The sequence below is a fragment of the Rhinatrema bivittatum genome, chromosome 16, assembly GCF_901001135.1.
Source record: "Rhinatrema bivittatum chromosome 16, aRhiBiv1.1, whole genome shotgun sequence".
Classification (NCBI taxonomy): domain Eukaryota; kingdom Metazoa; phylum Chordata; class Amphibia; order Gymnophiona; family Rhinatrematidae; genus Rhinatrema; species Rhinatrema bivittatum.
The window spans coordinates 26,054,012-26,068,459 of NC_042630.1; the positions used below are offsets into that span (position 1 = coordinate 26,054,012).

Here is a 14,448-nt window from a genome sequence, read left to right on the forward strand (position 1 = left end):
AGGTTTTCCGTACAGGGCTCCATCCTCGATGTCACCCATTTGTGAGGACTACCATCCTGCTTGTCCTGTGAGAAATACCGTAGTCGAGCAGAGGCTAGGGAGGGTGTGAGGTTAGCCGGGTATTATGTAATAATTAGCCCATGGCAGATACATTTAGCCGTTTCCGAACATTATCCAGATAACCTCAAACTTTGGCACGTAGCCGCAGAAAGAGAGAAGAGGGTGGGGACGCCGAATGTAGCCGGACAAAGTCCTGGAATCTTTCCCCTTTGCAAGTTTCCATCCTCTCCCCCCGTGCAGGTGCCCCCGATCTGCAGGACCGCCCCCAAGCCCCGGTCCCTGCAGACTCCGGGAAAGCAGATCCCTCGTTAGCTCTGACGACGTTCCGAGCCTTTCCCTCGCCGTTCAGTCCTGGGCTAGGGCCAGGAGGGGGAGGGCCGGGGCTGCCGGAGGCTATAAGTGAAGGAGCGCGGGCCCTGGCCCTCCCACCGCGGCTTTGCTCCTGCTCCTGGTAAGTTTCCCTTGCTTTCTTTCTGGCGTTGGGGGTTTAAGCAGACAGAAGGGGATGGGACATGCAGCCGCTCTTTCCGCCTTAAACCAGCTGCGAGTCTTCGCCTGAGCCGCAGGGGGGCAGCGTTCCAGCTCCTGTTCCCTCTGCGCGGCACCCCGGCATCGAAGGTTAAATAAACCCCCCCTGCCCTAAGGTGCGCCTTTTATTACGGGTCTGGAGCAGCGTTCCTCGTCTGACCTGAAGAAGGGCGCGCCGATCCCTTCTCCAGCCACAGCCCTCCGCCAGGGGCCACGCCCTGCCCTATCCCGCTGCAGGGGCGGAAAGCGCTTTCCAGCACTGGTAGCCCCCTGCCTCTTGCTCTTTTCTGCGCCCGAGTCCCGGATCACTTTCCGGTTGGGGGTCCTAAGATGTCCGCATCTGCGGGCATGGCTGCCTCCCGGAGAGCAGGCTCCCTTACTTCTGGGGCTGGACACTTTGGTTTTGGGGCTTAGATTTTTCTTCTTGTATTTATTATCATTATTATTATTTTTTTAAATTTTTCTCTTTCCTTCAGTTTTTCTTCCAGGCAGGTAGGTAGGTAGAGAGCGACCCCAGGCTGCAGCAGGCACAAGATGCCATTCTAGGCAATCTAGTGCCCGGGAATTTTCTACTCTTGTCCTTGCTTGCATGGACTTGCAGCTCTGATTTCCTTTGTAACTAACTAGCTGTACCTCCGGCAAAAATTGTACCAAAAGCTGACAGGTCAGTGTGTAGGTGCAGCGTTTTCAAATGGATTACATTTCCTGCACCTTCAGGCAGGGAAACATGAACAGAGAAGAAGGTGCAAGAGAGACGCTCCTGCACAGCGCTGCAGTACTTAGAATGGAAAAGTGGGGTTAAGGCTCCACACAGCCTTCCTGCTCACCTGAGATTTCCTCTGAACCTTCTGCCTCCCCCTCAGATTTCCATAATTAAACAGTCAGGATGACCTCACCGCACCCCCTGTAAAAACATCATACTCCAAACCTTGTTTCAGATGCATCTGTGGTACTTCTATGAGGCCCATAGGCAAAAAACCCCCAAAAACCTGAGCCCCTACAGTTAGGATCCAAACTTAGGTGCCTATGTTTTCAGCTGAAAATTCACATGCATTTAGGATCCATTTGCCTAGCTTTAGGATTCTAATTTCGGTTCCTAGTTCTGAAAATCAGTGCTAAGCTCCCAGCTTTGTTTCTGTCCCTGTAGCCACCCACTTCTTAGGTGCCTAAATTTAGGAGCCAAATGAAACTACGAGCCTGAAGTTACACACTCAGCCCTAGTACATTTTCATTAGGACCAATTTAGAATCCTAGCTCCAAAATTTAGGACCCTAAATCCTTTGAAAATTGGCTTTTGTATACATATGTACAATCAGTTTCTCATACTTGTAAATATCACACACACACACACACACACACGCAATATTCAAAAGGCAGTAGGGTAGTGGCTAGAAGATGGAAATGAAGAAGCGGGGTAACCTGAGATAACTTTTGGTGAAACATTTCTGCAGGAAGGTAACCTGCACGGAACAGCAGTTACAACCAACCATGAGCATTCATGAGCTCCATCTGGGCAGATCTTACAAGGAAACACATGGCTGTTTACATTATCCCAACAAAGTCTGATTCAAGTTCTCTCTTGATGGCGGGTAGGGTAGGGGCAGTCCACTCCTGTGCTTTGATGGCCACAGCATGCCCTCTGCATCACACAAAAAAAAAAAAAGGGAGCAAGTAATACTGGGAGGGAGAGGTCTGGCCGTCACCTGCTTTTATGGCTTGGATGGGGCCTCCCTACCCTTAAGGTAACCTGCACAGAGTAGAAATTACAACCTTGCTGGGCAGACTGGATGGACTATTTTAGTATTTTGGTCCTTATTTGCTTTAATTTACTATGTTTATCTATCTACACACACTCCAAATACATTTCAGAAATCATGTCCCAGTGTCTGATGAATGTATCATCTGATTTTTGGGGGCAGACTGCAAAAAAAAAAAAAAGAAAATTCTCTGAAATGTTTGGCTGGCCTGAACTAAGATGCTTCCCCTTACAATTCACAACACACACAAAAAATTACAATTCTGTGGTCATCTCAATAATAGGGACACAAATTTCCACCATTACTAAACATTTCATAAAGTAACACAAAACCCTCTAGAAAAAAATCATACAGAACCTATGTAGCAAACTTGGCATATCAAAACGGTCCTAACGCTCAGAACTCAAACAGCAGTAACCCTACCTATCAGGCCGATACAGTAAAAGTCACGGGAGAGTGGGCGAGCGCCCACTCTCCTGTGCGCGTGATTCAGTAAAAAAAAAAAATTCAAATTAGGGCCTGCGGTAAAAAGAGGCAACAGGGACACTAGTGCGTCCCTAGCGCTTCTTTTTTGACAGCGGCGCCTGTCAGCGAATTTGACAGCCGACGCTCAATTTTGCCGGCGCCTGTCCTCAAACCCACTGACAGCCACAGGTTCGGAAACCGGACGCCGGCAAAATTGAGCGTCTGGTTTTCAACCCACGAGCAGATTTAAAAAAATTTTAAACTATTTTTAACTTTTGGGACTGGAGCGCACTATACTGTATCGGCCTGTATGAAAAGGCAACAATGGAAATATTCCACCTTGCCCTAAACGGAAAAGCCAGACTGCTACAGATTCCTATTCAGAAACTACAAATCAGCAGTCAGTCAGACATGTAGAACACAGAAAGACCCTCAGCAAATTTAGGTTAAATGACCACAAACTCAAAATAGAAATATGCAGACAAAAACTGAACCGCCAGCCTGATCCTCTTCCCTGCAGATCAGAGGAGAGGGGTTGGATTTGAGAACAAAGTGACTATTCTATGCTTTGCAGTGTCTGCTGCAGGCTCACCCCTCCCTTTCTGTCCCTGAATGATATTTATTTATTTGATTTATATTCTGCTTGTTGCACAGTTCACTGCGGATTACATTAAAATATTCATAAGACATTCTAAACAACAACCTACATAGTGCCAGCATGAATTAAAATATATGTTATGATTGTTTTTTTTTTTTTTTTTTTTTTTTGGTTACCATGTTATAATGTAAAATAGGGCGGACTACGCCCTATTCTCTTGGTTATCTGGAAACCGATGTGATATCTCGATTGAATGTCGGTATATAAAAGAAATAAATAAATAAATAAAAATAAAAGTATATTAAAAGACAAGTTACCAACATCAGCGACAAATACACAACATAATACTATAAAAACAACATAAAACAAATCAAATAATCACATAACTCACGATAGCATAAACAATGCATGTTAAGCACACATTATCATCCCTCCTGCATCTGTACATTTCCCTTATTAATCCTTCCCCAAAAGTTTCCTTAAAAAGAAGTGTTTTTAAGGCATTCTTAAATCGCTTAGTTTTGTACAAACTTTGGCAGCGTGTTTCCAGAATGATGGCCCTGCCACCGAGAAGGTGCAGTTTATGCGCATCCAAGCAGTGGCACCTCTAGGAGTAGTCTGCCCCTTTGATCGCACCTGATCCCTTAACCATGGAACGTGCACGCCGTTGTTTGTTTGCATTTCTTATTTATTTCAGAAACAGGTACAAGTCATAAAGAAAAAAATAATCACAGAAGCAGGATGGGATTCATTGGATGCTTTCCAGTGCCCGCGTAAAGTAACATGTACCGTAGCGTGCCCCCACCTTGTCACCCTCCCTCCTCCCCTTACCCCCCCCCCCCATCCAACATCTTTTTAGCCCATATATGGTGACCGTAATCAGAAGTCATTCAAAATGAGGCTCCTGGCTTGATGTGACTACACTGCAAGTAAGCATCCCATATTAACAGAAAGGAGCTATGCTTTCCGGTGGCGTCCGTTTTTTCTACGTATTTCTCATTCACACATAAGAACATGCCATACTGGGTCAGACCAAGGGTCCATCAAGCCCAGCATCCTGTTTCCAACAGTGGCCAATCCAGGCCATAAGAACCTGGCAAGTACCCAAAAACTAAGTCTATTCCATGTAACCATTGCTAATGGCAGTGGCTATTCTCTAAGTGAACTTAATAGCAGGTAATGGACTTCTCCTCCAAGAACTTATCCAATCCTTTTTTAAACACAGCTATTCTAACTGCACTAACCACATCCTCTGGCAACAAATTCCAGAGTTTAATTGTGCGTTGAGTAAAAAAGAACTTCTCCGATTAGTTTTAAATGTGCCCCATGCTAACTTCATGGAGTGCCTCCTAATCTATTATCCGAAAGAGTAAATAACCGATTCACATCTACCTGTTCTAGCCCTCTCATGATTTTAAACACCTCTATCTTATCCCCCCTCAGCCGTCTCTTCTCAAGATGGATTTGATTTTTCCATTGCATTACAGACGGGGAGTCCTTTCCCACTCATTGCTGTAAAATAGAGTTTTTAGCCAATAATAAGATCTTCCAAATCCAAAGCCGCATAAATCTCTTTACCTAAAGCCACCCCCCCCCCCCCCGCATATTGTCAAACCATAATACATCTGTGTCCATTGGTAATTGTATTGCGTGCCATTATTTAATAATTTCTGAATTATATTTCCCTCTCCACTGTGCTGGTAGCTTTAAGCGCTGGGGTTGCACCTGTGAGTATCTTTGCTGCCCCGTTTTGTAGGGCTCAGATCATCGCTGTGAGGAGACCAGGCAGTAGCGAATTGCTGTAATCCATACTTGTCAATATCAGCGCCTGAAGCGCCGAGCAGAATCCCTCATCTGGGAGTAAAGGCCTCTATCTTTGCAACATCTGTAATTTGAAAAGTGAAGCCTTTACTACTGATTTTACATGAGGTTTCATAGATTTATTTATTTAGGCTTTTTAAATACCGCCGTTCCATTTATAGATCACAACGGTTTACAAAGTGACATTTATAATGGTACTCCAACGAATAGACAAAAGGGATTGGTTACAGAGACGGCGTGCAGAGGCAGGTATTTATCTATCAAGTCAAAATTTCTCTTCCATATTAACATTTAAATCTCTTTCAATCTGGTAAAATACGTAATGTCTCGGGCATTGAATTCCAGAGCCCACTATGGAAAACACTCGATCTCTTATTTGCCATAAGAAAATGCCATACCGGGTCAGACCAAAGGTCCATCAAGCTCAGCATCCTATTTCCAACAGTGGCCAATCCAGACCATAAGAACCTGGCAAAGCCTTAGATGTGTACTCCTTGTTGTGGGAAGAGTCAGTAGTCCTTTATTTTGAGATCTTAGTGTTCGCTGAGGATTGTAAAGTTGTGATGTCACTCCTAACAAGCCGGTGTTATTTGCATGAATGATGAGTAGATCTGTACCCAGAGTTACTCCACGTTCAGAGCCAGCCAATTGTGTGACAGCCATGTTTGTTGTACTGACCACCCAGATTGAGCAACAGCGTGTGCACAATGGGGATGTGTAGATGTTGAATAGAACTGACGATAAGGTTGATCTCTGTGATGGTCCGTTCAGCACGCTGTGCCAGTCTGAGTGATTTGAGGTGACGGATAATCATTGACACCAATCAAACAAAAAAAAGGACAAACTAAGATCTGTTATTGAGATTCCAATCTGATTCAGGCGTGATAACAAAATCGAATGGTTCAGCGCATCAAAAGCCACTGTCACATCGAGTAGCACCTTTGCATTTTCTGCCCCAAGATCAAGCCCTCTCCTGATAGTGTCCACACTTTGTCAACAGAATTAACTCCATACTAAAATATTTTCTAAATCTAAATGGAAATTGGTGACCGGTAGGAAGAGTTGACATGGGGAGCAGAGTGGCTCTTCCTTGCTCTGTTCTATGCTCTTGTCTGCATGGCAGGGGAAGAACTGAAGCAGGTAGCAAAGGACTGTTCTGCTCAAGATTCTGGCCCTAACCAAATAGATACCCAAAATAACAAGACAGGCAAACGAGCGTGAAGGAAGAAAGAATCCATGTTTCACAACAAACCTTCCCTCATGCAACAGTTTAAATAATTGCCATAAGTACTACTTGTTAACCTTCATTGCCTTATCAATCAATGACGGGTCTTGGGCTTCATATTGAGAAGTTTTAATTATACAAAAAAACCCTCACCCTGGTGTATATAAAAACGCTATATGGGTTATTGAAAAGGCCATGAAGGTTAACCACCGGTAGGGCCTATTATGATGGCGATTATTTAAATAGTTGCAGGAGGGAAGATTTGTTGTGAAACTAACCAGAGAGAGTCATGGGGAAAGCTCTGTTTACGCACGCCCGAGGAGGTCCCTGGTGCCGTCCCCAGAATTGCTGTGCTCGTATTTTCCTAATGGAAGAAATAGCCCTGTCCTGGAATGTAAAATTCGTGGGCAACCGCTTGACACTGAGTCTCAGGCTTTCTGCATGTTTTTGCCCTGTGTTGTCAGTGCTTCACCAAATTACGACAAAGTAGAATCTATTCAAATGAAATTTTATCTTAAACTGCTGCAGAGGGTCCAAGGCCAGAAACTTTCTGATTCTGAGCTTGCTGTTGTAAAGTGTCAATATTTTTTAACCACTGGCCTTTTTTAATTTGCCTTATGAATGATGTTTCTAGAATCAAAGACAAAATATGGATTTTTTTGATGCTCTAAGTTCAGCTGGACAGTGATGGGTTGTGCGGGGTGGTCTGTCCGTAGCTAGTGAGAGTCCTGGCACTGTCCTGACATTGGCTTGATGCATTTCAGGAGCTGGCTCTGAACAAAGGAAACATACGCCCCACCCCAGGGGCAGGATGAGGTTTTCTTTTGTTCCATCAGAATCAAATTAGTTGTAAAAAAAAAAAAAAAATAGAACCTGCAGAACCTGCTTGCATAGACCCTGGGGCTGTGGGGAGAGAATGGAGACAGCATTCAGCAAGGACAAGCCGGCCCACTCCCAAATTCCTCCTTATTCTTTGTACCATGTGGATACAATACCTGTGTTTTTCTCTTTCCCGCTTCTCTACTTTCCAGGTCTAAACCCCTCACAATATGGCCTCCTGTAACCTGGAAACGGTGATCAACAACTTGATACAGACATTCGACAAATATGCTCGGAGCGAGGGTGACAAGGGGACCCTGAGCCCCAATGAACTCTGCGCCCTGGCCAGGAATGAGTTCCCCAGCCTCTGCGTAAGTAGGCCCAGCACACGTCCAATCAGCAGCCCTTCCTGCCAGAGAATGACTGTCTTTGCTTTTAGCCTGACCGTTATAGGGCGGGTTATAAGTATGATTAATAAATAAAGACTGTAGATTAAAAGAGAAGTCTGTGGTCCGGGTGCCTGTCTCCAAGGGCATATCCCATGCATATGTGGCAAATGATGCTCTCCTCCTGGTGAGGTTCATATGACAGACAGCTGGGGGTGATGGAGGTGATAAACACAAAGTCAAGGTTAGCATTCCACACAGACTGTTTCCATACCTAAGAAAGCGTAATCCTAAACTCCAGAAACCAGGAAGAGGAAAATCCACGGGACCCACGCAAGACAGGAGAGGTGGTGAGGGCCCATCCGGTGTCTAGTGGTGCTGCCCAAAATCTTAAGACCAGAGGGGCCTTAGATTTTTACAGCTCCACTTGCTGTCCATGTCTTTAATACCACAAAGGCTAGCTCAGCGCCAACAGCTGATGACTGTTTTTAGCTTCCCTCTGGGTTTCTTCTCATAAGCTGCTCTGTTGTGTGTCTCTCTCTCCTGACCCTCTCACAGAAAGATACCAAGTCTGAGGCCATCCTGACAGGAATCCTGGGGGACATGGACCTAGATGGGGACAAGGAAGTGACCTTCAAGGAATTTGTGCTTTTCCTCTGTTTCCTGACTATGGCAATAAAGGAAATCAAGAGCGAGAAGAAATGAATCGGCTGCAGATTCCCCACCTCCCTGTGCCGGCTGGCTGTCCATCGGGCTGAGGTTATATCTAAATAAAAGGTTCTCTTTTTTTTCTGGTGTTGTATGTTCTGCTTACTTCTGGACTTAAGTGGAAAGGAGAGAGAAGCGAGTGTCCACGGAAGGCAGGCTCAGGTCGATAATGGTAGATTTCTTAGCATGGGCTGCTCTCCCCAGCTAAGGGCAAAAAGGAGGTGGAATGGTCTTCTGCAGGCAGTCAAACATGTGTGGCCGACAGCTTTGAAATATCCCTAGCCAGCCTCTCCCATGTGTGACCAGCACCCCCCCCCCCCACCCCCGCTCTCTTCCAAAGCCTCACTCTGCAGCAAACCCCCATCGGACCGGGCCTCAGCTTTGCACCGCGGGACCGGCAGGGTCTGCGTTGGGAATTCAGACTGGGTAGAAGGTAACCATCATGTGCTCCCCAAATCAGAAAGAACTAAAGCTATGAATGAGTTTAGGGGCTGACACAGATTTTTGAGACTGAGGAGCTTTCTGTGCGCAGCTGGACGGTGGGGGAACATTTCAGGGGATCCGGAATTTCATGAAAAAACACATCAGAGGGTGCCTAGTGATTACCTCCCCCACCCGCAGGACCCTGTGATGCGCCCAGACCAATCGTGTCCCAGCCTGAAGTACTGAGGGCTCCACTGGGGTACAGGTGCGCCATCCTTTAGGATTTGGCTTGAATGATCTGAGTGATTATAATTTCTCATCTATGGGGAGAAGAGGAGTCGCCCAGGGGTTAGAGCAGTGGATGAGGAATCCAGGGTTCAAATCCTCCTTCTCCCACTGGTGTTCCTTGCAACCTTTGGCAAGTCACTTCACTGTTCATGGTCTCAGCCGTAAACTTAGGGCCTGATTTACTAAGACTTTTCTCCCATTTGTTGTCTATGGGGGGGAAAAATGCTTAGAACATGAGATCCCTACATCCTCTGGGAACAGAGTGTACCTGCATGGAATCTACTTCGAAGTGTCATAAATGGTGGAATATTTTTAAAAATATATATATTATATATTTCTCAAGAGAGGAATGAGATAAGCTGAGGTTGAGTGTAGCAACTTCTACCCGTATTTTATTCTTTATTCAGCTATTCAGAATCCAAGCTGCAGCCAGAAAGCAGATGGGAGCTGGTCAGCGGCCTGTTCTTGCACCCAGGAATCTCTGGGACCTTTGTCCTCGCGTCCAGCTTGCTCCCGCACCTCAGCCTGACTTCCAGTGCACTCTTCCCAGTAAGATGCCCAAAGAGGGGATAACTATGTTCTTGGCCGAATTCTTTTTTTTAGCTGGAAACTTACTTTGGTAGGAAGGGAAAAGATGTGCTCATTATAGGAGAAACATGTTGGAGAAAGTGGAAAGGCTTTACCCCTCCTCCTTCAAATTAGATTTCAGGCAGGAGTCCCATTGTGTCTGTTGTCCTAGCAGAACAGGGACTGACTGCCTTAGTTTTACCCTGCAGCGATTGAGTGGGAGTACAGAATGACAGGACTGCTGGTCTCTTCTGCAGGGGGCAGTGAGGAGAGGTTACTCCGAAGGTTGGGCCTGCCCCCTGTCCTTGCCTTGGTCTCCGGTGATGGTGGAGCAAGGTTCAAAAAATTCTGGTCCCTATTGTAGAATTCCACAGGCCCTGACTACTCTCACAAACAGAGTGAGTGGGATGGAGTAGGAGAGAGGAAGTGGGTGGGATGGAGTAGGAGAGAGGAAGCAAGGGAGGGGAAGGGAGTGTATGAAGTGTGAGGGAGGAGGGCGTTATTTTATTTTTATTTATTTTAAATCTTTTCTATAACTGTCATTAAGATAGATACTGTCACAACGGTTTACAGTAAGGCACATAAAAGTTCTGATACTAAAATCTTATCAGTTTACATAGGTGCCATAAGGTTCGGTAACATAGTTTGTAATCAATATTAATTGGTAAATGTAATAAATCATGTCCAAAACTCTCAAAATCAGTTTTGAGTACAGAACTAGCATTATGGAAGAGTTGGGAGTATGTGAGAGAGGAGGAGAGATGGAGGGGAAGGGAGTGTGTGAGGTGAGATTAAGGGATGGGGAGGGGAAGGAGTGAATGAGGGAGAAGGATGAAAATTGAAGGGGTGAGGGAGTGATGGAGGGGTTGGGGGTGTGTGAAGTGAAGGAAGAAGAGGGAGATGAAGGGAAGATTGTGTGAGAAGAAGGAGTGTGTAAGGTGTGAGCGAGGAAGAGATGAAGGGGAGGAAGTGATAGAGGGGTTGGGAGTGTTGAGGTATGAGAGATGAAGGGATGGAGTGAAGGAGGAAAGGGAATGTTTATGGTGTGGAGGAAGAGAGATGAAGGGGGAATGAGGTGAGGCAGGCCTGGGAGTGGGTGAGGTGAGAATGAGTGAAGGAGGGGCTGGGAGGATGTGAAATGTGAGTGAGGAGTATGGAGCAAACAAGGGGAGAGTGAGGTATGAGTGAGGAGGAGAGAAATGAAGGGAGGAAGCAAAGGGGAGGGAGTGTGTAAGGTGTGGAGAAGGAGACGTGAAGGGGGGGAATGAGGTGAGGCAGGAGCTGGGAGTGTGTGAGGGAGGAGGGGGAATGGAGTGAAAGAGGGGACGGGGTGTGCATGGGATTCAGTGACCTCAGGCAGTGAAGCTTTCCTAGACCAGGACACGGCTGGACCAATCTCAGATACGGTTTTAGTTTCACATAGTGTGCTGATGTCTCATATGGCAAATACTTCAGGAGCTTAAAGACCAGAATTCCCAGGTGGATTTTAGTAGTTCATGTGCTTCCTGGCCCATGGAGTCCCAGAAAAATGCTCCTGATAATAAAAGGAGAAGACCTAGGTACTGCCATATCCACAGAGGAAGCCCTGGGCACTGCCCTGGACATAGCTAGGGTGAGAGACTTGGACACATGCACGGCCATGGGTTGTACTCTTGGTCCAGGCCCATCCACATCTCGCGTGAAAGCCCTGGACATAGCTGGGTACCGAGATGGCTTGCTATCAGCGGAGCAGGAGAAATGGCTGACTTGCTGCATGGATTGCAGAAATAGCAGGGAGTCTGCACATGAAGATGCTAATTACTACCACTACTACTACTACTACTACTACTTAACATTTCTGTAGCACTCCATGAATTCTCAAACGGTCTCTGTCCTCCTGTTATTAAAGGGTCTCCCTTGGGAGATGATTTCAGTGCCTCCCCATTTCCTGAATCCTAAATAATGCTGCTCAGCAGAGTAAGGGGTCAGTTTAATTAGCTGAGCATTACAACTGCTGAAATTCAGTGTAGTTTCTAAATCTGCAGGCTAACAGTTTTCTAACTTCTCATGTAGTAAGCTAAGGGTATGGCAATGCATCAGGAGCTAAAAGTGTACACAAATCACAAAAAGTGTGCAGAGACTTAGTGCATAAAAGACATGATTTATATACATATCAAGGTTTATCTGCACAAATCATGTTTTCTGTGCATAAAATTCCATGTACTAGTCCCTGACTTTAAAACTGAAAAATAAACTCCACCTGGACTAGAAATTACATTTCTTGTGCTAAGAAAACATGAGGTAAAAGCAGCGCCCCTCTCTGCACTGGGGGTGATAGCTAAGAAAGCACAAGGTAAAGCCAGCGCCCCTCTCTGCATTGGGGGTGATAGCTAAGAAAACACGAGGTAAAGCCAGCGCCTCTCTGCATTGGGATGTGATAGCTAAGAAAACACGAGGTAAAGCCAGCGCCTCTCTGCATTGGGGGTGATAGCTAAGAAAACACGAGGTTAAGCCAGCGCCTCTCTGCATTGGGGGTGATAGCTAAGAAAACACGAGGTAAAGCCAGCGCCTCTCTGCATTGGGGGTAATAGCTAAGAAAACACGAGGTAAAGCCAGCGCATCTCTGCATTGGGGTTGATAGCTAAGAAAACACGAGGTAATGCCAGCACCTCTCTGCATTGGGGGTGATAGCTAAGAAAACACGAGGTAAAGCCAGCGCCTCTCTGCATTGGGGGTGATAGCTAAGAAAACACGAGGTAAAGCCAGCGCCTCTCTGCATTGGGAGTGATAGCTAAGAAAACGCGAGGTAAAGCCAGCGCGTATCTGCATTGGGGGTGATAGCTAAGAAAACACGAGATAAAGCTAGCGCCTCTCTGCATTGGGGGTGATAGCTAAGAAAACACGAGGTAAAGCCAGCGCCTCTCTGCATTGGGAGTGATAGCTAAGAAAACGCGAGGTAAAGCCAGCGCCTCTCTGCATTGGGATGTGATAGCTAAGAAAACACAAGGTAAAGCCAGCGCCTCTCTGCATTGGGATGTGATAGCTAAGAAAACACGAGGTTAAGCCAGCGCCTCTCTGCATTGGGGGAGATAGCTAAGAAAACACGAGGTAAAGCCAATGCCTCTCTGCCTTGAGATGTGATAGCTAAGAAAACACGAGGTAAAGCCTGCGCCTCTCTGCATTGGGGGTGATAACTAAGAAAACACGAGGTAAAGCCAGCGCGTCTCTGCTCTGGGGTGATAGCTAAGAAAACACGAGGTAAATCCAGCGCCTCTCTGCATTGGGATGTGATAGCTAAGAAAACACGAGGTAAAGCCTGTGCCTCTCTGCATTGGGGGTGATAACTAAGAAAACACGAGGTAAAGCCAGCGCCTCTCTGCATTGGGGGTGATAGCTAAGAAAACACGAGGTAAAGCCAGCGCCTCTCTGCATTGTGGGTGATAGCTAAGAAAACACGAGGTAAAGCCAGCGCCTCTCTGCATTGGGGGTGATAGCTAAGAAAACACGAGGTAAAGCCAGCGCCTCTCTGCATTGGGGGTGATAGCTAAGAAAACACGAGGTAAAGCCAGCGCCTCTCTACATTGGGGTGGTAGCTAAGAAAACACGAGGTAAAGCCGGCGCCTCTCTGCATTGGGATGTGATAGCTAAGAAAACACGAGGTAAAGCCTGTGCCTCTCTGCATTGGGGGTGATAACTAAGAAAACACGAGGTAAAGCCAGCGCCTCTCTGCATTGGGGGTGATAGCTAAGAAAACACGAGGTAAAGCCAGCGCCTCTCTGCATTGTGGGTGATAGCTAAGAAAACACGAGGTAAAGCCAGTGCCTCTCTGCATTGGGATGTGATAGCTAAGAAAACACGAGGTAAAGCCAGCGCCTCTCTGCATTGGGGGTGATAGCTAAGAAAACACGAGGTAAAGCCAGCGCCTCTCTGCATTGGGGGTGATAGCTAAGAAAACACGAGGTAAAGCCAGCGCCTCTCTACATTGGGGTGGTAGCTAAGAAAACACGAGGTAAAGCCGGCGCCTCTCTGCATTGGGGTTGATAGCTAAGAAAACACGAGGTAAAGCCTGCGCGCCTCTCTGCATTGGGGGTGATAGCTAAGAAAACACGAGGTAAAGCCAGCGCCTTTCTCTGCATTGGGATGTGATAGCTAAGAAAACACAAGGTAAAGCCAGCGCCTCTCTGCATTGGGGGTGATAACTAAGAAAACACGAGGTAAAGCCAGCGCCTCTCTGCATTGGGGGTGATAGCTAAGAAAACACGAGGTAAAGCCAGCGCGTCTCTCTGCATTGGGGGTGATAGCTAAGAAAACACGAGGTAAAGCCAGCGCCTCTCTGCATTGGGATGTGATAGCTAAGAAAACACGAGATAAAGCCAGCGCCTCTCTGCATTGGGGGTGATAGCTAAGAAAACACGAGGTAAAGCCAGCGCCTCTCTGCATTGGGGGTGATAGCTAAGAAAACACGAGGTAAAGCCAGCGCCTCTCTGCACTGGGGGTGATAGCTAAGAAAACACGAGGTAAAGCCAGCGCCTCCCTGCATTGGGGGTGATAGCTAAGAAAACACGAGGTAAAGCCAGCGCCTCTCTGCATTGGGGGTGATAGCTAAGAAAACACGAGGTAAAGCCAGCGCCTCTCTGCATTGGGGGTGATAGCTAAGAAAACACGAGGTAAAGCCAGCGCCTCTCTGCACTGGGGGTGATAGCTAAGAAAACACGAGGTAAAGCCAGCGCCTCTCTGCATTGGGGGGTGATAGCTAAGAAAACACGAGGTAAAGCCAGCGCCTCTCTGCATTGGGGGGTGATAGCTAAGAAAACACGAGGTACA

General features: G+C 46.7%; 2 protein-coding genes across 2 annotated transcripts in view; one reads left to right on the top strand and one right to left on the bottom strand.

The window, feature by feature from the left end:
* Positions 1–14,448, bottom strand: part of S100A1 (S100 calcium binding protein A1) — a 291,017-nt gene that overhangs the window by 90,831 nt on the left and 185,738 nt on the right. The window lies entirely within an intron of this gene.
* LOC115077161 (protein S100-G-like) lies at positions 357–8,451 on the top strand. The gene is made up of 3 exons (XM_029579404.1): positions 357–511; positions 7,486–7,644; positions 8,218–8,451. The coding sequence occupies exons 2-3, from the start codon at positions 7,504–7,506 to the stop codon at positions 8,362–8,364; spliced, it is 288 nt and encodes a 95-aa protein (XP_029435264.1). The 5' UTR covers positions 357–511; positions 7,486–7,503; the 3' UTR covers positions 8,365–8,451.